The sequence below is a fragment of the Brachypodium distachyon genome, chromosome 1 (assembly GCF_000005505.3).
Source record: "Brachypodium distachyon strain Bd21 chromosome 1, Brachypodium_distachyon_v3.0, whole genome shotgun sequence".
Lineage (NCBI taxonomy): Eukaryota > Viridiplantae > Streptophyta > Magnoliopsida > Poales > Poaceae > Brachypodium > Brachypodium distachyon.
In genome coordinates, this window is record NC_016131.3 from 63,266,660 (window position 1) to 63,288,324 (window position 21,665).

Here is a 21,665-nt window from a genome sequence, read left to right on the forward strand (position 1 = left end):
GTCCTCGCGTCACATAGTACATCATCTGTTGCTACCGTGTCACATGCCCTGCGGAAAACACAGGCGATTCCGCAGGCCGTCCTTTTGAAATCTGTGGTACGCTGAAGTTTTGTCGATGGTGAAGTACCACTAAAAATGGCCCGAGATATATAATTTACTTGTATATCATGGACGATGCATGTTGACACCTGTGAAATGCCAACACCAAACATATAAGCACGACAAGCTTAGCCAGAGTTGTCATGACCGGTCCAATTCCTCTTCTAGAAGCCGGGCTTTTTCTCTAGAAATGAAAAGGGAAATTTGCCGGTCCTCGCGTCATGTCTGACCTCAGCTAGAGCTGCAACCTGCAGGTAGGCAAGTCTGATCGTCTTGGTCATTTTAAAAACAAGCTTCATCTGTCTGGTCTAATTAGATAAAAAGGAAAACGAATACAGCGGCTGCCTGAACTTGTACGCACGAATTGGATCTTTTAAATACGGCGTGGCACCAACAGGGATGCGTAGACACTAGTAGCACCTAGCCCTGGCGTAACCGATGATGCGTTACAACACATTTTTTCCCTGGAGATTTGCCTGTGGGTTGTACTTGTAATGCACGTTTCCGTATTGTACAGTAAGGGTTTAACATTGTTGTACAAACTAATCCAATTCACTGGCTCATGAATAAAGTATGGAAGGAAACTAAGAGCGTGTACAATGAGGTGATCTCAGCCTTTTCGTAACGCTGTCATCTAGAATAATTGCTGATGTGAAATAAAGAGGGGTGAAAAAGACATGAGCCTTGTCTTAGATAAGAAATGATCACAAGAAGGATAAGGCAAATAAAAACCAAATCCCTCATTGTAATAGATTTCACATTTTTTTAATATTTATTTGATTAATTTTATTCATCTAGCCATTAATTGTTAGATATGGCACTAAGAGATGACTTATTGTAAAACATGTTTTGTTTTTTTATCAAAATGATGTAGAATACATAAGATAAGACGGTCTTATCAACCATGGTACATGCCGTAATGTTCAATTATGGTTGAATTTGCAACAATCCAACTAAACTAAGTGCGTGTACAATGGGGTGATAGTAAGCATTTTCTTAGCAATGCCACATAGGATAAAATCTGACATGTACGAGAGAAAAATGAAGAAAAGGCACCATCCCTCTATTAATAAAAGATAATCTCTTCACAAGAATGATAAGGAAAAAATAATGCAAATTTCTCATTGTACTAGATTTCACCTTTTCTTACCATTTGTTTAGTTAATTTTATTCGTCTAAGGATTAATTCTAAGATATAACACTAAGAGATAACCCATTGTACAACATGTTTTGTTGTCTTTTCTAAATGACATGAGACACATAAGATAAGCTAGTCTTAATTATCAACCATTGTACAATTTTGTACTGTAATTCCGGCGGGAGGGAGCAATTATTTCAACAACAATTTTAATTCTATATAAAAAAGTGATTCACTACAAATGGAGTTATTAGACAGAATTGTCTTAAAAAATGTAGACATAAAAAATTGTTCTCAAACTTTTATAATGTGCTATGACAAATACACACGAAATTAGGAAAATTTTGGTTGGCCGAACAGAAAAATTGGTTGAAAAACTGTCCTCAAGATAAAACTCAGTCTGACTCTGATCTCCGATAGATTTTATGTAAATGCATGCATGTGGTTGTATAAGCGTATCCGTTTAATTGTACCATACTTTTCTTAAAAAACACATGGACACATTTTGCATCGAACTTGGGCACTTTAAAGTTTAAATCAGTTTCTTTATCGGCAGAGACTGCGTCGGCATTTTAGTCGGCTGCACGCGGGAGGCGGGACGCTACTATCCAGCCAACATCGAGCTGTCTCGGTTGTGTCTAAAAATATGTAACCAGGTTGCAATCCGCGGCCGCGCTGGCGGCTGTCCGACCAAGTTGGGAGAAATTACGGCCGAGTCAACCAGTAAGATCTCCACGTAGCTAGGCACGATCCAGAAACGACGTCAGTGTCTCCCCCCCTGGCCTGTCCCGATGACTTCTCAAACCGCGCGCCATCATCTAGAACTAGGAGTCGAGATCGACCCGTTCGACAACAACTTGACGGTAAGATTAACTAGTGGTGGTAATAAACAGGCAATAAGAGAGAGGATCAGGGGATGGCGTTTCCCGTGTGCGACGAGCTAACCATGACGCTTTTCGCTTGATCTTAAAATAGACAAATAAATCCTTGTTCCAGAACAATAGAAGTACAAGTCTAGAAGCCCACGCATCCTTCGGCAGGTCGGCACTATATAACAACCGCCCCCCTCGCCGCTTCAGCTAAATTGCTTTGTTCCAACACCAAGTGCAAGTGCAAGTGCAAGAAGCAAGCCTTACCTTACACTTACACGCCGCATCCATCGCTTTAAATTTCTGGTGACTAGCCGTAGCAGTAACATCATCCATTGGAGAGGAGGAGAGGATGAGCTCGGTGTGCGCGAGGCCCGTGGGGTTCGCGGGAGGGGTGAAGTGCCAGCGGCGGGCGCGGGTGAGGGTCTCGGCCGTGGCGGCGGCGGCGGCGGCGGCGGAGAGGGCGGCGCCGACGACGATGTACGAGGTGCTGGCGGTGGGGGAGGGCGCGGGGCCGGAGGAGATCAAGGCGGCGTACAGGCGCGCGGCGCGGCGGTGGCACCCGGACGCGTGCCCGGGGGGCGCCGTGCGGTTCATGAGGGCGCGCGAGGCCTACGAGGTGCTCTCCGACCCGGAGCGCAGGCGGGGCTACGACATCCAGCTCCGCTGCGGCGGCTCGAGCGCGATGCGGCGCGCGGGGTTCGCCGACTGGGAGGCGCAGCTCTCCGGCCTGCAGTGGCGGGCGGCGGATCAGCGAGGGGAGACGTGGGGGAGCAGGGTGCGCGCCGCGTCCGCGTCCGGAGCGCAGACGTCGTGCTGCCGCTAGTCCAATCCAAGCCGCGCCGGATTTGCTTTGTTTTCCGTGGGATTCGCGTGGTTATTTAGTGATGAAATTGTATTCCACGCGTTTCTCTGTCTGCGGTCTGGATGTATAGGAGACGCTAGTGCAGTGTAGAACTACCTGAAACCATAAAAAGAAAGAAAAGAAGGGCACAGTCCACATTTTGATGCTTAATTACTCATTTGTTCTGGTGTGATCGCTTTTGTTGAGTGCAGGATCGAGTAGACCTTTGGGTTTTATTTTCTTTTGAAGGTCTGGTTCCCTCCAAAAAAGGGGGCAAGGAAGCCAGCACTTTTTACGCATTCTAGACAACATCCTGGATAAACATTCTTTGTGGACAGATTTCTTCCAATAAGCATAAAAATAAGATTACTTTAACAAAGGACAAATAGGACAGTCTTTAAACAAAGCACCAGTCCATGTCATTACACATTCTAGAGCATCACAACAAACAAGAAACGTTGTGTACAATGGTGGCAAACAGGTCTATCACACGTTGTTGCTGGGAATAAACATTTCGGTGTGAGCTCAGCAGGGGTTAATGTTTCTGCAGTTATTTGCTGTGATGGAGATGTTATAGTTTGCCCATAATGGGTTTAACTCAAGATTGCTGTTGACAGGCACTGTTAAACAGGACCCGAAGGCTGTTTACATGTGTATCATCACGAGCAGGATCACGAGCGAGCTGTTATTATTGGGTGGTGTTGTGATTCCATGTGAATTGGTTGTAAACTTGTAATCCGACAGTCTTTGTACTAAACTGAACGAAGCTATAATCAGTACTGCTAATACTCTGAATAGGATAATAATTTGTTGTGATGTCATTGGGTAATAGAGGATGTGCTCTGTTAAAATTTGTGGTGACAGATAATCAAGATGCATGGGCCTTGGGCATCTTGGTCAGTTTCTTCTCAAAGTAAACCTTACGAGACCACACATTTTGTAGTCAGCGTTTCACAGAGGTACAGTTGACACTAAGTTTGTCACATAACCACCACTTCCTGGATTAGTACGTTTTGATAGTGATTCTGATAAATGGGTCCACATGTAAATGTCACATCATCTCTCCGTTTGCTTTTTACCCGACTTGTACTCGACACATTCTTGATCTCCTCGGGGTTTAGGGATTGGATATGGGTTAACAGGTCAGGTCGCTTACTCGGTATTTACATGTAGGCCACGTAGGCACTTACATGTAGACCACACATGTAGGAAACATTGTCGAACTCACTAACTAAAAGTGTTATGTTATTTGAGAAGTCCCGCCACAAGAGTTGTGATTTTGTGAGAGAATTAGCATCAGTTGTGTTTCCCTGAAATCATACCCACAAAATGTGTGTATTTCTGAAATTCACTCTTTCTCCTTGTCAAGTTTGTCTCAACTTTCTACAACGTCTTTAAGTGCATTATGAAGCTTATAGGTTTGCATGTATTTCTCCATTTTGGCATATCCATGGTGACCACCTTGGCTTTGGTGAGATGAACACGATCCGAGGTCCGATGAAAGTCTAAGCTTATAGGTTTGTATGTATTTGTGCATCTTGGCATATCATTGATAACCACTGTGGCATTGATATGATGAACATCATCTGAGGTCCAATGAAAGCCTCCCACCCTAATTTAACTCTGCATCTTTCGGGTGAAGGTCGTGCCTTCAAGCCGTTGTATATAACTGAAAAAGTACATGGTCTCAAAAGGACCTTCAGAGATACACCGCATAAAGGGGCCAGACCGGGCCGGCCCCAACGCTATCTCGAGGCCAGGCAGGGCCCCAAGCCCGGTCAGGCCGGCCGTGCCGTTAAGCCTGCCGGGCCTATGCAGCCTGCTTCAGCACATGGGCCTGATTACGTAAAAATTAAAATTAAATAGAGATGGGCTGGGATAGAAGGAGGTGGGATGATGGCCAAAAAAAATAGTGTTAGATTGGACCAGAATTGGAAGAGACATGAGACCAAATGTGTTAAACCAAAAAAAGGTAAAAAGAATATAAACGGGCCAGCCCGGGGGCTTGAGATGAAGCCCGGACACGGCACGGGCCGGGCCACAGGCAGTCCCCACGCCACCGGCCAACCTACCCAACACACGATGAGCAATCTTTCCTCTCGTCTTCTCCACCACTTTCTCCCCCTCCCCCTCCCCCCTAGCTCCTTGATCGGCTTAGGTCTCGTCGGTCAGCCTGCTCTCCTTCCCCCCTCTTTCACCGCCGCCGCCGTAAGGATAGGGATGGGAAGGAGGGTACGTGCGTTGTTTATATCCCCGGTTATTCTTCCCTGCCTCTCTTCTCGACCTATGGCGAGAATCCCGGGTGATGGGCTGGTGGGTTAGCTTCTTGCTTAAGCTAGGAGGTTGTGCATGGTGGGCTAAGACCCAGGTTAAGTCATATACCTTCTAAAATACAGGCAAGTAATTCCTTTCTTTGTTGTGCATTCCAAAGCTGTTGTTGTATCTGCAGATTTCTGCAACGCTTTGGGCCGTGGATCTATATTAATATTATCTCGCAAAATAAGTGGTTACGCTTAATCTGATAAATTAATGGTAGCACTCTTTAGCTGATCTGTTTATAAGATCAGCAGGGCCGAAAATCATTTGAAGAGAAGAAACATACATGATTGGACCCTAGTATTCGTGCGGCAGTCTCTGGACACATCAATAGTCTGATAGTTGAAAGAGTCGAACATGAAGAAGCAACCAAGAACAAATGGACGGCTTTCATTTTTGTTGAATTCTAACTGTACTTTAAACTTGGTTTCTTATTGATTTATAACGGAGATTGAAATTTATTCTTAGGTAACTGAGTTGATAAATGTTTTTATGTGTTCACTTTAAATTTGGTTTATTATTGAATTATAACCATGCTTGAATTTTATTCTTAGGTAACTGAGGTGATTGCAGCATAAGACAAGATCAGAAATGAGCTCTCCTCTTTGCTTGCAACAGAAGAGAAGTATGCTAAGTCTGAGGTACCGCATTTCCATTTTTTTTGTATAAATAATCCGAAGTCCTCCCTCATCTGTCAGGCAGCCATTGCGCTGAAATTCTCTTAGCCGGCGGCGAACATGTCGCTGAGCTGCGTCGTCGGAGGGGAGAGAGGAGGGCAGTGCATTTTGTTTTTCTTTCACCACGCGACCACGTAGCCCACCCATGAAGCCAGGCTTAACTACATCACCCCACGTCTTTACTCGCCACGCCCACACCAAAACGCGTTCAAGGTCCTGCCGGTGAGGGGATCTCAAATATTTTTGAGCAACCCAGGTTGGGGCTCGTGAAGGAACACCTAGCAGTTGTGCCGGCCCAGCTCTGTGGAAATGCTCCACCTTAGCTGGGTTTTGGTCCCATATCGGGCATTGTTGTATACCTTGTACTGGGCCAAAAACACCCGCTTTGGCCCAACATGGGTCTGCGCGATGGACCGAACAGACTCTGTGATGCCTAGCTCCCAGGACTCAAACATCTGTGTTGCTTATTTCGTGGCGATTTGAAGGAATTCAGGATTAGCTAACAAACTAGAGTGAGATGTGCATCCACATAAAATTCAGTATTAGCTAACAAGCATCGTTATGTAGAGCTGCTGCTGCAGCTGGGCACCTTCTCAAATTTTTAAAACTCCAAAACAACATTGTCCTGTCTGTAATCATTTGAGAGATGGCGGGCGGCCAAGAGTCGATAAAACCCAACACTCGTGCAGCTGCAGAAGCAGAGAACTAAACTTCATCTATCTAATCCGAACTACCTCAGGCAGACGACAACGTGGGCAACGCTGTGTGTGGACGGCGTGAATCGCATAGGCGGTTGGGGATGGCGGCGACGGACTGACGACGCAATCGAGGAGAGCAACGAGGGACGGCGGCATCCCTGGTGGAGGGCGGCGGCCGCGTGGTCGCCATCATTTGTGGCGGCGGAGAGCGGCAGCGCAACGGAGAGGAGGGGCACGGGGACCGCATGCGGAGGGGCAGAGGAGTGACGCAGGATCCTATTTGTTTGGGAGCTTGCTGAAGGTGGCACTGGTGGAGAGAGGGGGCTCAAATCCCTCGCTTCCGCCAACTCGACCCACTGGCCGGCCCGTCCCTTGCCGACGCACATGTCGCCGGCCTCCGAGCTCTCGGCCTTCCCTCCTCCTCCTCCTCCTCCTCCGGCGCCCCGCCGGCCGACCTCGTCGCCGAGATCATCAACGGTGAGGATCGCCGTCGGAGGTCGTAGTCTACCTGTCTAGGGCATCGCTTGTGTCTCCCGTGCCTTTATATTTGTGTGGGGGAGGGGGCAGAGGCGGCGGTGGGGAACTTGGTCTTTCCACGTGCGGGGGGTGCGTGAAGTAGTGGCAGAGATTGTAATTTCAGCAATGTAAATAGGTAAGATTTTTTTCAATCTAATTTTTTTTAGCGAATTTTCCCATTCAATTACTTATGACGTTTTGTTTTTTGGGAAACTTATGGAGATGTTTGTGCTTCCTTATGGGTCTGTTTGATGGGATGGAAGAGGGAGCGAAAATTTGCTTTTTGGTCTTCCGGCGTGACGGGTAAAATTGTCCTCAGAATAGAAGTAAAGTTGACCCTTTCACATTACTAACGAAATTTGTCATTCCACGAAATTAAATGTTCGCTTCTAGTCTTCTGACGCGACGGGATAAAGTTGTCACACTACAGAATTAAAATTGACAGAGAACTAAAGTTGTCACCTCACACGATTAACAGGAGGACGTTCGCTCGCGAGCCTAAAAAGTTATCATTCGGCCCATGCGACGAAGCACACGCCTTGTTACTGGCCTACTGGGCCTGCCGCCGTCCACAGGCCACATCTACCCTCAGAAAACCCGAGAAGCCTCTCGCGCTAACACATCATGACATTACGCTTCCCGGTACATCCACAAGGCAACAGTAGAAGCCCGACGTCGCCGCTAAGGAGGCACGTGTCTGCCTCCGATGCACGCATGCATGTGCGCACCAGGACAATGCCTTCCTACATGAAGCACACGCGTCCGGCTCCCTGACGTACGTGTCACCCTCACATTTCACGCACGGAACTATATAGATCACACACTTCCGCAGCCGCTAGCTCACTCACTTATGCACTGAAAGACCGGCAACACAGTAGAAACACCAACACAAGCTTCACACAAGTTGTAGACAAGCTCACCCCCTACAGCAATCGATCATGTCGTCGAGGCAAGACCAGCGAGAGGCGCGTGCCGAGGCCGACGCGCGCCGCGCGGCGGAGGAGATCGCCCGCGCGCGCGACGAGCGCGTGATGCAGGCGGAGATGGACGCCCGCAAGGCCGCGGACGAGATCTCGCGCGCCCGCGCCGACCGGCAGCTGGGCGGCGGTGCCTACGCCACCGAGCACACCGCCGGCGGCGGCGGCGGCATCCTGGAGAGCGTCCAGGAAGGAGCCAAGTCCTTGGCGAGCGCAGTGGGCCGCACTTTCGGCAGCGCCAAGGACACCACCGCCGAGAAGACTTCCCAGGCGGCAGACGCCACCGGGAACAAGCTCGGGGAGTACAAGGACTACACGGCCGAGAAGGCCAGGGAGACCAACGAGAGCCTCTCGCAGAAGACGAGCGAGACGGCCGAGGCCACCAAGAACAAGTTGGGGGAGTACAAGGACTACACCGCCGAGAAGGCAACGGAGGCCAAGGACACCGTGGCGCAGAAGGCCAGCGAGACCACCGAGGCCACCAAGAACAAGCTGGGGGAGTACAAGGACGCGCTGGCCGGGAAGGCGCGCGAGGCCAAGGACACCACCGCGCAGAAGGCCCAGGAGACGAAAGACGCCACCGCAGAGACCGCAAGGCAGGCCAAGGACGCCACCAAGCAGAAGACCAGCGAGTACGCGGACGCCGCCAAGGGGACCGCGCAGGAGGCCAGGGACCGGTCCATGGCGACTACCCAGACTGCCGCCGATAAGGCCAAGGACACGGCCTACGACGCCGATAAGTATGTACACTCTAAACTTTGCTTATCTGTAATCTGTTCATATTACACACAAGTCAACAACAAATCATCTTGACATGTGCAATTTTGTGTGAATGGCTATGTATACAGGGGTCAGCAGCAAGGGACCGGTCTGTTCGGGGCGCTGGGGAACATGACGGGCGCGATCAAGGAGAAGCTGACGGTGGGCTCGGGCACGCCGCAGCAGCACGGCGGCGTCCGGCTGGGCGGCGAGGACGAGCGCGCGGTGAAGGAACGCGCGGCGGAGAAGGCGGCCTCGGTGTACTTCGAGGAGAAGGACCGGCTGAGCAAGGAGCGCGCGGCGGAGCGGGTCGACATGTGCGTCCAGAAATGCGTGGAAGGGTGCGCCGATTCGGCCTGCGCCCACCGCAAGGGCAAGATGTGAGCGTCCGACGGACGGACGACGTGGCCGCACCCCACAGGAAACGTGCCAAGCATGCCACAGTTTATGGATGGCAGCGGCAATGAATAAATCACTAGAAGTACCGCAGCAGTAGAGAAGCCGCCGCCTTTGTGTTTCAGTACAACTTTCTTTGTATCTTTTGAATCTAGTTTCCTGTTTAATTTTCAGTGCGTGCGGTGTACGTGCATAAATCTGGTGAATGCTCTTTTTGAGTGTCTTGGTATGATTTGCATGACCTGAGAAATTGATACTCGCGGTTCTTCCGATCAGTGTCCGTTCGTACGAGTCAGCTGACGGCACGGTCCGTATTACCCTTACGCGGTCCGCGCCTCACAATATCGAAGTTCGTTTTCCACTCAAAAGTGGTACCGGCTGTCCGCGGCATTCAAACAGTTGAACCAGGAAATCACCGATCGAGCCAGTGAGCCACCCGTGGGGAGGATCGGCGTTGAACCAGGGATGGCATCCAGGTTCGGGCGTCGTGCTCTCCAGCGCTCCCTGGTCCGACTAGCTAGGTGCACTATGGTAGTCGGTACAGCCCATGGCACCGTTGCAAATTCTTTAGTTCCAATCTTTTTTTAGGGGTTCTTTAGTTCCAATCTAGCGACACAAAAGCATGCGCGATAAACGGGTACGCATCGAACAACTATGTTTTTTTAAACTGCTAGCCACAAAAGTTAATGGAAGTGCTTGCTTGACTCTACTCGCTGTAAATAATCAAGTTCCTACAAGTTGGAAGTTGAAACTCGACTCGGTGCATATACATGTGCAAAATTCAAGGTACACAAAGACTCCCATGCACGCAGCATGATGGCAAATCAGTTGCTTTATTCCCTTGCGTTCACAGGTCTGGAAGCTGCAGAAAGTAACAGCCATGTACACATTACAACGCTTCACATTTTCCTCTCGGTAAAGTTAAATAATACTCCCTAGTGCAACACAATAGCCACGACAAAGGGCCATGCTACCATTTACCATGACGAACCATCCCGTTCCCACCATCATGGTCAGATATATAATCTCCCGGCAGCCAAATGCAACAGGTAAATATTACTTGTCCAGCATTGTGTAAGATGGCAGGTCCTTCACCGCCAGTACATCCTCTAAAACTAGCTCACGCTCCAACTGAGTTCTCGTGGATTTCATCACCTCCTGGAGCAAACAAACAGTATTGCAACTGATTACAAATAAAGAAGGATGAAAAGGCTATGCACGTTTTAGCACCATGTCGGAAAGCTTACATTGAACTCCATATAAGATGCACGTTTTACAAGCCACTGAGCATCAAGCATCCGGAAGGCTATGCAGTACAGGTGATCAAATGCATTCTCATCTCGTCCTAGTAGTTCCAGGAAACGAATTCCTGACTTTGAAGATGGAACGTCTGCATAAATTGAGGAACACAAACCGAGAATTAGGAACGAGACCATTATAGTGTAAAGACTTAGCGAAATGGGGAATTACTTGATTGTAGATCCAACATCTGTATCAGCATGAATGAAATGTTGATACCAGCAACTGCAAAAGGGTACTCCCAATCTGCTCTCTGCCCTTGTACTTTATTGAGAAGCATCTGAAAGGAACCCTGAGACAGAACAGATGTGATAATTTACACAAAGTAAAACAAAGTATAACCAGCAGTTTTATCATACATAAGTCAGCAGGTGTTTACAGGGTAGGTCCTAGCGAAAAAGATGAGGTTCTCCAGCGATATGAATCCACCACCCCTGCATGGAGGCTATCTGTATTAGATGGCTTTATCAACTGAGTAAACCACACCAGACAGAAGCATAGCTTCACACTTTGATATTCAAGAATAGAGAACCTGAAATCAGTTGATGGATCAGTGCCTTGCCAACCCATCTCCTTCCATAGTTCTGATTTTAGCGGAGGGATCTCACGACTTGGGTAAGCTAACTTCCAAAGTTGTCTCAAAGCGTCCTAATAAAATGATGCAGATCAATTGCTTTGCATGCATGAGTAGATGTTTGTGGGGAAAGAATTAAAACAAGTTGCGTACTTGGTGCTCAATACGGGAGCCGTCAAAAGGGATTTTCAACCTGCGTCTTAAATTATCCAATCTTTCTTCCTGCAAAATGAAGTTTCAGAACTTAAACCAATTCTTGCATGCCTAGTATACATCTTTCCTCTATGCATTACCTGCAAAGGACTAAGATATACTGGATCACTGGTTTGGTTATCTGACGCAAAGGGGAACAGTCTGCCCAAAATTGACCCCGAGCTTACAATAATATTGGCTGCAAATAAAATGGCAAAAGGAAGAAAAGAATATCAATGTTATTGAAAGAAATAAGATTACAGTATGAACAAAGTACACAACTATAACCTGGGAATTTAACAGGAAAGCAAGCTTAGTAAGGAGTAAGGACTTCAAGGAAAACATTGCTATGAATTAATACAGTAAAGGATCTGTCATAGCTTACCTAATTTAAAAGACTAGCTAAATACCTCTGCTTTGCTTTGGATAAAACAATTAAACTACTCGTTATTAATAAATTAGACTAAAAACTACTATTATGTATTAGTGTTAACTACTACTCCCTCTGATCCTAAATTCTTGACTTAAATTTGTCCAAATATGGATGTATCTGTTCTTAAAATGCGTCTATACATGTAATATTTCGACAATAATTTAGGATCGGAGGGAGTAATAATTTTATCTAAATTTGGTGACAAACATCATTACCATCTCAGTCTTTTGCAATATAATTATTTTTTGCACTAGAAGCAGGTGGGAAGTTTCTTTTATAGTACAAAGGAGGTGACAGACCACCGCCACCGACTGATTTTTAGTAGAAGTAAAGATTGTTTCTCATTTTGATGACAAATCTTCTGCTTAATGAACTTTGCAGAGTGTTTTGCTGGCTTTCTGAAAATGATGACAATAATGAAAAACAAGCGGACTACTATGGTACTGTGAGCAGCTGCATAAATCCTTCCTTTACTTCTTTGCTTCTCAGTATTTGAAGCAGGTTGCAGATTTGTAAAAAAAAAACCCGTGAAATCAGTAGGTTAGATACCCTGACAGCCAGTGTTATTCCAAACCAAAGAGTGTGAGGTTGTATAAGCCAGTAATGCACACATGGGAAATATATGCATGAGTATAGACATTTGGCATATTAAAATTGAATAGGTATCAGTGGGTAACAGGCTACCTATTTGTACAAAGTACTTACTGAATCTATATTTAGCAAAGCCCAATACACAACTCCCATAACAGGTGCTAGACAATCTTAAACTAAATACAGTATAGATAATGTTAAGTGTGAAGAATTACAAAAGTTATGCATCAATGTGGTGGGTAGTGTGAACAGTACCTAACCACTGTGCCCATTGCGCAATCAAACTTGAGAAAAGGAATGACCAGTGTAGTTGTTCCTTCTTTCTATCTTCATCCCACAAATCTTGCCTTCTGGGGTCATATACCTTCAGGAAGTAAGACGATGTGTAAAAATCTGCATCCACTGTAAGAATAGTTGATGAAATATGATCAGAAAATACGAACCTCTGATCCACCGTTGTCATAGCTAGAATTCCCTAATAGAGGTTCATCGAGGGAATCTACATGGGATATGTCAACATGTTCATTCTTCCTTCCATCGACATCTGCATGATGGAGCCGCCGCCTCAGATTGCTTGTTGACATGAGGTCCTGTGCCAGAGAGAGTCAGAACAGCAGCAAGAAGACAGGACGAAATCAACATCTTAGCACCGTGCCAAGCCGCCGACGCAACAATATAGAGCAGTCAGCAGCTCAAGTGCAATGCAACTATTCATTCGTAGAGTTGTTGTTTCTTAATCACCAGAGTTATGATCTCGCAAGAGTAATACTCGTACTATAAAATAGAGTTATGGTTATGTGAAGTAAATAAAGACAATGAATTTTCACCTGTGGTGCAGAAATAATAAATTTTCGAGTCCTGTGAGATTTGATTAGTGCTAATATTGGAACAGAAGCAAGCAACTAAGATCATCCCCAACAGATATCAATCACATGCACCTTAATTTACCCTTCCACAATGCAGCGCTCCCGATAGGTTCCTACCCTCCCCACTAACTTGAAAACCCTAGCCCCTCTACGATTTGACAAAACTCACCGAAGCATGTTCGACTTCTTCTGGATTTCACGAGTCGAGGAAATTAGTAAGGCGGTAGGAATAATCGAGCTCACGTACCGAGGGGTCCTGGTCCTGGTTGGTTCCGGAGGTATTCCGGGATCCGGCGATTGGGAAGCGGATGAATAAGGGAAGAAGAAGCTGCCTTCCGTCGCGGGGAGACTTCAGAGTGTGGAGGAGGGGATTCTGACTCGAAGCTTTAAGAAGCAGGGAGGAGAGAGGGGGTTTGGACTTCGGAGGAGGAGGGGAAGACAGCTGGGGAAAGAGCTGCCGGAAGGAGGCTTGGATCCGAAGGAATGACTCGGCAGCTTCTCCTCTTTTCTTTTTCTTGACGCGGCTACTTTGCTGCTACGGTAGTACGGTACTACGGGGAAGACGCCCGTTGAGTTTGGGCCGGATAGACCTTAAAGCTCTAAGTGGGCTAGAGGATAATTATACTGGGCTCTTTAAATGGGCTAGACATGGAATTGTCGACGTGACAAATAAAGAAAAACCAAGTAAAATTCTACAGGCCCAGAACTAACAGTGGCGCTGTATCGGAGAACAGAACGACGCGTACGCGTACAGCAAAGCTCAACAGGTAAATATTACTTGTCCAGCATTGTGTAAGATGGCAGGTCCTTCACCGCCAGTACATCCTCTAAAACTAGCTCACGCTCCAACTGAGTTCTCGTGGATTTCATCACCTCCTGGAGCAAACAAACAGTATTGCAACTGATTACAAATAAAGAAGGATGAAAAGGCGGGATTGGTCTACGCAGCATGCCAGAAAGCTTACATTGAACTCCATATAAGATGCACGTTTTACAAGCCACTGAGCATCAAGCATCCGGAAGGCTATGCAGTACAGGTGATCAAATGCATTCTCATCTCGTCCTAGTAGTTCCAGGAAACGAATTCCTGATTTTGAAGATGGAACTTCTGCACAAATTGAGGAACACAAACCGAGAATTAGGAACAAGACCATTATAGTGTAAAGACTTGGCGAAATGGGGACTTACTTGATTGTAGATCCAACATCTGTATCAGCATGAATGAAATGTTGATACCAGCAACTGCAAAAGGGTACTCCCAGTCTGCTCTCTGCCCTTGTACTTTATTCAGAAGCATCTGAAAGGAACCCTGAGACAGAAAGATGTGATGATTAACACAAAGTAAAACAAAGTATGACCAACAGTTTTATCATACATAAGTGTAACAGGTCTTTACAGGGTAGGTCCTAGCGAAAAAGATGAGGTTCTCCAACGATATGAATCCACCACCCCTGCATGGAGGCTATCTGTATTAGATGGCTTTATCAACTGAGTAAACCACACCAGACAGAAGCATAGCTTCACACTTAGATATTCAAGAATAGAGAACCTGAAATCAGTTGATGGATCAGTGCCTTGCCAACCCATCTCCTTCCATAGTTCTGATTTTAGCGGAGGGATCTCACGACTTGGGTAAGCTAACTTCCAAAGTTGTCTCAAGGCGTTCTAATAAAATGATGCAGATCAGTTGCTTTGCATGCATGAGGAGATGTTTGTGGGGAAAGAATTAAAACAAGTTGCGTACTTGGTGCTCAATACGGGAGCCATCAAAAGGAATTTGCAACCTGCGTCTTAAATTATCCAATCTTTCTTCCTGCAAAATGAAGTTTCAGAACTTAAACCAATTCTTGCATGCCTAGTATACATCTTTCCTCTATGCATTACCTGCAAAGGACTAAGATATACTGGATCACATGTTTGGTTATCTGACGTAAAGGGAAACAGTCTGCCCAAAATTGACCCCGAGCTTACAATAATATTGGCTGCAAATAGAATGGCAAAAGGGAGAAAAGAATATCAATATTATTGGAAGAACTAAGATTACAGTAGGAACAAAGTACACCAATATAATCTAGGAATTTATCAGGAAAGCAAGCTCAGTAAGGAGTAAGGACTTCAAGGAAAACATTGCTATGAATTAATACAATAAAGGATCTGTCATACCTTACCCAATTAGAAACACTAGCTAAATACCTCTGCTTTGCTTTGGATAAAACAATTAAACTACTCATTATTGATAAATTAGACTAAAAACTACTCCTTCCGATCCATAATAAGTGTCGTTGATTTAGTACTATTATATACTCCCTCCGATCCTAAATTCGTGTCGCTGTTTTAATTCAAACAAATTTGAACTAAAACAACGACAAGAATTTAGGATCAGAGGGAGTATTAGTGTTGACTGCTAATAATTTTATCTAACTTCGGTGACAAACATCATTACCATCTCAGTCTTTTGCAATATAATTACTATTTGCACTAGAAGCAGGCGGAAAGTTTCTTATAGAGTACAAAGGAGGTGACAGACCACCGCCACCGATTGACTTTTTTATATAAGTAAAGATTGTTTCTCATTTTGATGACAAATCTTCTGCTTAATCTACTTTGCAGAGTGTTTTGCAGGATTTCTGAAAATGATGACAATAATAATGAAGAACAAGAGGACTACTATGGTACTGTGAGCAGCTGCATAAATCCTTCCTTTACTTCTTTGCTATCTCAGCATTTGAAGCAGGTTGCGGATTTGTAAAAAAAGAAGAAGAAAAAAACAGAACCAAGCCACGTGAAATCGGTAGGTTAGATACCCTGACATGACAGCCAGTGGTTATTCCAAAAGAGTGTGAGCTTGGATAAGCCAGTAATGCACACACGGGGAATATATGTATGAGTATAGACATTTGGCATATTAAAATTGAATAGGTATCAGTGGGTAACAGGCTACCTATTTATACAAAGTACTTACTGAACCTATATTTAGCAAAGCCTAATATGCAACTCCCATAACAGGTGCTGGAAAATCTTACACTAAATACACTATAGATAATGTTAAGTGTGAACAGTACCAAACCACTGTGCCCATTGCGCAATCAAACTTGAGAAAAGAAATGACCAGTGTAGTTGTTCCTTCTTTCTATATTCATCCCACAAATCTTGCCTTCTGGGGTCATATGCCTTCAGGAAGTAAGACGATTTGTAAAAATCTGCATCCACTGTAAGAATAGTTGATGAAATATCATCAGCAAATACGAACCTCTGATCCACCGTTGTCATAGCTAGAATTCCCTAATAGAGGTTCATCGAGGGAATCTACATGGGATATGTCAACATGTTCATTCTTCCTTCCATCGACATCTGCATGATGGAGCCGCCACCTCAGACTGTTTGTTGACATGAGGTACTGTGCCAGAAAGAGTCAGAACAGCAGCAAGAAGACAGGACAAAATCAACATCTTAGTAGTGTGCCGATGCAACAATATAGATGTTCAGCACTCAGCAGCTCAAATGCAATGCAGCTATTCATCATTTGTAGAGTTGTTGTTTCTGAATCACCAGTGTTAAGATCTCGCAAGAGTAATACTATAAATGGAACTGTGGTTCTGTAAAGTAAATCAAGACAATAATAAATTTTCGAGTCCTGCGAGATTTGATTAGTAATACTGGAACAGAAGCAAGCAACTAAGATCATCCCCAACAAATATCAATCACATCCACCTAGTTTTACCCTCCCACAATGCAGCGCTCCCAATAGGTTCTTACCCTCCCCACTAACTTTAAAACCCTAGCCCCTCTACGATTTGACAAAACTCACCGAAGCATGTGCGACTTCTTCTGGATTTCACGGGTCGAGGAAATTAGTAAGGTGGGAGGAATGACCGAGCTCACATACCGAGGGGTCCTGGTCCTGGTTGGTTCCCGAGGTACTCCGGGATCCGGCGATTGGGAAGCGGATGAATAAGGGAAGAAGAAGCTGCCTTCCGTCGCGGGGAGACTTCGGAGTGCAGAGGAGGGGATTCTGAATTTCTGACTCGAAGCTTTAAGCAGCAGGGAGGAGTGAGGGGGTTTGGACTGACGCGAACTACAGATACAAACACAAAGTAAATACAAATTTAAACAAATGTGCCGAATTATTACAAATCATACAATACAAATAGTACAATAAACAAATATTATTTTAAATATAGTTCAAACAATCAAATAAATAGTAAAAATCACTATTGATTTCCTACATGTTGCCACATATGCTCAACCAAATCATTCTGGAATTGGTTGTGAGCTGCCCGGTCTCGAATTTCATGATGCCTGTGGAGGAACTGCTCGAATGAAGTCGGTCCATGTTAAGGCTCAACCAAATCCCCACGGAAATCCCACTCCTTATCAAAGATGGAATCATCCCGCTCATCCTCGTCCTCGACAATCATGTTGTGCATGATCACGCAAACAACGATCACCGAGCCACTGACACGTGGGACCCACGCGTCAGGGTCTTCTTCCCCGGAAGGAAAGCGCGCGCCCTGTCCGTGCCGGACTCCCCGCAGCCGCCATCTCCGGGATCCGCCATTCCCGCGCCCCCCGAAGCTTTCCAAGCGTGGCCCTATAAAGCCCAGCGCCTCCCCTATCTCTTCCCCTTTCTCTCCGTCTCGATTGCGCCCCTAGGCCGCCCCGATTCCTCGCCGGAGCTCGCCATTGCCGCCGCTGTTCTTCGCTCCTCCCCGACAAACCACAAGGTTAGAGCCGCCCCGCTTTGCCTTGCCTCTTTCTCCTTCTCCGTGCGCTTTTTTTTTACGTGCGCCTCGTCGCATTTCGTCCACCGCAGGCTACCGCCGTCGCCCGACCGGAGCTCGCCCGCGCCGCCGTCGCCATTGCCGTCCTAGGCGTCGCCCTCGTCCTCGCCTCACCGCACCGACCGCTTCACGGGATTCGTCTCGTCGCGCCGCCCTTCCCCGTCGCTTTCCCAAGCTCCGGCGACCACCGGAACACCGCGCCACCGCTAGCCCGCACCACGCCGCTAGCGGACGCCGTTCACCGGAACCCTAGGGTTTCCCGGAGGTGAGCCCGAACGCTCCCATCCGTCCAATCTTATCCGACGGCTAGGATTAGATCTAGCTTTTATTTTTTAAACGAACCGGTACCAACCAATCAGGAGCTGACACGTGGCACTGCTTAAATAAAAAATATTAATCCCGGAATAGATTTAAATGGCACTTTTGCAGAAAAGTCTCTGTAACTTCAAATGATCATAACTTTTAAACCCTTTGGCCAAATTTGACAAATTTTACCTTTTTGGAAAGCTCTTGACCTGTAGAATCGTTTGGCACTGTTTAATTTTAAATTTGAATATTCGAATCACAGTCAATTTACAGAACAGGGTTTAATGTCATTTAATTCATAACTAATTATTTAGAAATCCTTTTTAATTGAAACCAGTGCCCAAAAATTTGTTTTAATGTCCTCTGTCCATTAGGACAGAGAAATAATTTTTTTGAATTAAATTGTTTTGCAGATGCAAATAAAACCTTATTTTAGGGTTTAAACCCTAGCTTTTGCTTTTGTTTTTTAACCCAATGCGTTAATTTTTTAATTACCAATGCTTTGAATCAGTTGATCACCCGAATAAAATAAACCAATTCATGTCACATGTCTTGCATTGCATCATAGCATACTTTCTTTGGTCATGGTGTGAATTGTGTGTTTATGTGTGTGTATGCTTGTTTGTTTTAGTTTACTCGGAGAGCGAACCTTGTGATTGTGATGAGTGTTTAAACTCCAACTGCTACCAAGGCAAGTTCATTTTGATCATATCCTATTACTATTTGTTTTTATACTTATGCATTAGAGTTGTTTGTAGAAATGCATTGATAGGACTATTACTCGTACTTATGCTAGCTATGATTGACCTACTAGCTATAGGGTTACCTTTGCCATGAATTCTCCACCAATAGCCATCGTGATTAGTATTGCTTAGCCATGCTATGTTAGTAAACGTGGGAGGGAATCTCAATCACTATGAAATGATGATGTGGAGTGATTTTGGAAACTTGGCAAAACAACCCTAATGTACCATTGTGGGTGGACTGCTTTGAGATTTTGAGATGTTATGCGACGTCAGGTCCATTTCTATGGGTCCTTCTGAGTCGAGTCTCCGTGGATTCGGTGATGGATCGGCCATGGACGTCTCTTCCGTGGATTCGGTGATGGATCGGCCATGGACGTCTCTTCCGTGGATTCGGAGAGCGCTTGCGTCGCAAATGTGGAATGCCACCTGGGGTACCAGAGACTGGACTAGTTTCCTGTTTAGTAGCTTCAAGTACAACCACAAGCTAAAAGGGCTCTGGCTGGATGGAGTAAGAAATATGAACCCAGATCCGAGGGATTGTACTGAGGCAGTTGTGTAGGTGGGAGCGCGGGTCCCTCAGGTGGTCTGGGGAATATGTTCTGAAAATTCTTGAAGTCGATGCCGTTGCTACTCCACCCGGAGGACCGCAAGGGGTTAACACGTCGATTTCTTGTGGGGAATGTGTACAACCTCTCGAGAGTGTCAAACTAAGTACTTAGCCGTGTCCCCGGTTACGGACAATTATGAGCAACTAGATATGGGACTGTAAGGAAGGTCTCACTCATTCCAATTTCTAAATAAAATGAATGGTTTGAACTTGGGTTTAGGAGCATTGATGTTTCTACTTGATGTCCTTAGATTAATAGGAGCATCGGCGTTTCTACCCGGTGTCCATTAGTTATCAATATTGTAACATTCTATTGTAGTAAGATAAACTATGTTTTGCTACCAAGCCATAAAGCCTGAACCCCACTATACCTCAATTGCATATACTTGGTAGGATCTGTTATAACTTCTAGGTGAACTTGCCAATACATTCAATGTATTGACCACGTAGTGGCTGCAATCAATAATGCAGGTGAATCTGACGAAGAGTGAGGTTCGTCGATGTTCTTTGGGTCATGTGCTTATATTCCAACATGCTCTCTCCTCTAGGAGTAGTTGAGGCCCATTTGCTCTACCTTTCCGCTGCAAGTTTTTGAAACAATATTTATTGTTATCTTGAAACTCTATTTGTTATGCTGACCCAAGGGGTTATGCAAGTTTGTAAGTACAATTAAGTTCTGGATGATACGATGTAATAAAGTACTTTTGACCTTTGTATCTTGGTATTACATCTTGAAAACTGTGTGTGCTAGTGAGTCGATCCAGGGACTAGCACAAATAAGCATAGAGATCGAACCCTGTAAGGGGGGGGGGGTCGCTTCATATAATTAAGAATTACAATGAAACCTCTAGAAGACATCTTCACCATGGTATCAATTTTTGCACCATAAAATATTGCCAAGGCTTCAACAAAGAGACCGCAATAAGACTGAAGCAGCAACATTGACATTCGTATCCCTGCACGAACTTGTCTACCTTCAAAGGTTTCAAAAATCCTCTTGAGTCGCTCATCCAAAAACATGAGAAGCCGTCACTCCTACAAAAACGTTCATTAGTAACGGTCGAAAATGACGATTAGTAACGGGCAGACCGCCCGCCACTGATGTATCGTACGTCAGTGGCGCGCGGTCTGCCCATTGGTAATGATATGCACATCAGTGGCAAGCAGCTAGCAGGACCGACACTGATACTATTTTCCTGATTTAAAAAAAAAGCAGGCCACTGGCCTGCACATTTTCCATCGTACCCAAATCACACAAATCCGAGAACAAATCCCACATCACAGATCAAGCATCAAGGGTTACAACATGAAAAACACAAAAATAATCAAGAAAAAATGGCCAACGCTCCTCGATCTGCTTCTACACAGCGACGGGGAAATGGTTTGCGTCGGGGCTGCAGGATCCGGCGGTGGCGAAGCCTGCGACGGCGGGAACGAGGCAGGGAGGCTGGCCACCAACAATCTACGAGAGAGAGAGAGTATGAGAGATACATAGAGAGAGAGAGACATACCAGCGGCGGCTGGAGAAGGCCGGATCCGGCAGGGGCGAAGGGCCGGCGGCGTAGGCTCGCAGCCAGCTGGGCTCGCGTCCGCCGGCGGGGGCTCGCGGCCAGCGGAGTTGCTGCTCCTCCACGCGGGGCCGACGGAGGGAGGGGTGCCGCCGCTGCTCCTCCACACGGGGCCAATGGAGGGGAGAGGGAGGGGCTCAAGAGGAGGGGCCTCAAGGGATGATAAGGGGTGGCCCGATCTTCTCAGAGAGCAACGAGAGTAACTTGTATGATTCTACAAATCTTTTGGGTGATCACCCGTCGCCAATGCAACGAACTTGCAACCCAACGGAAATTCGCAACACCACACACTTGCGCAGTAGTCCGCCGACCACAAGCGGTTTCGCAATCTCCCAATTCCCAGCGGAACAACAGATTACGCTCGAAATTTCGGTAGATAGTAAACACCCTATCGAAACGAATATAGGATTTCA

General features: G+C 46.0%; 4 protein-coding genes across 4 annotated transcripts; 2 read left to right on the forward strand and 2 right to left on the reverse strand.

Annotated features, from left to right (window-relative positions):
• The first annotated feature begins 2,268 nt into the window (after positions 1–2,268).
• Positions 2,269–3,128, forward strand: LOC100840249 (chaperone protein dnaJ 20, chloroplastic). Its single transcript, XM_003557967.4, has one exon. The coding sequence runs from the start codon at positions 2,459–2,461 to the stop codon at positions 2,930–2,932; it is 474 nt and encodes a 157-aa protein (XP_003558015.1). The 5' UTR covers positions 2,269–2,458; the 3' UTR covers positions 2,933–3,128.
• A 4,884-nt stretch (positions 3,129–8,012) lies between these two features.
• LOC100840854 (late embryogenesis abundant protein 1) lies at positions 8,013–9,559 on the forward strand. Its single transcript, XM_010230381.3, has 2 exons — positions 8,013–8,874; positions 8,983–9,559. The coding sequence occupies exons 1-2, from the start codon at positions 8,096–8,098 to the stop codon at positions 9,275–9,277; spliced, it is 1,074 nt and encodes a 357-aa protein (XP_010228683.1). The 5' UTR covers positions 8,013–8,095; the 3' UTR covers positions 9,278–9,559.
• Positions 9,560–10,103: 544 nt separating this feature from the next.
• On the reverse strand, positions 10,104–13,986 carry LOC100844533 (ELMO domain-containing protein A-like). Its single transcript, XM_010230383.3, has 10 exons — positions 13,492–13,986; positions 12,822–12,968; positions 12,634–12,742; positions 11,456–11,553; positions 11,316–11,384; positions 11,121–11,236; positions 10,968–11,022; positions 10,760–10,880; positions 10,537–10,679; positions 10,104–10,447 (listed from the first exon to the last, which is right to left on the reverse strand). Exons 2-10 carry the CDS (start codon positions 12,960–12,962, stop codon positions 10,346–10,348), a joined length of 954 nt encoding a protein of 317 aa, XP_010228685.1. The 5' UTR covers positions 12,963–12,968; positions 13,492–13,986; the 3' UTR covers positions 10,104–10,345.
• On the reverse strand, positions 13,870–17,288 carry LOC100841160 (ELMO domain-containing protein A). The gene is made up of 10 exons (XM_003557970.4): positions 17,131–17,288; positions 16,495–16,641; positions 16,307–16,415; positions 15,129–15,226; positions 14,989–15,057; positions 14,794–14,909; positions 14,641–14,695; positions 14,433–14,553; positions 14,210–14,352; positions 13,870–14,120 (listed from the first exon to the last, which is right to left on the reverse strand). The coding sequence occupies exons 2-10, from the start codon at positions 16,633–16,635 to the stop codon at positions 14,019–14,021; spliced, it is 954 nt and encodes a 317-aa protein (XP_003558018.1). The 5' UTR covers positions 16,636–16,641; positions 17,131–17,288; the 3' UTR covers positions 13,870–14,018.
• Positions 17,289–21,665: the final 4,377 nt, after the last annotated feature.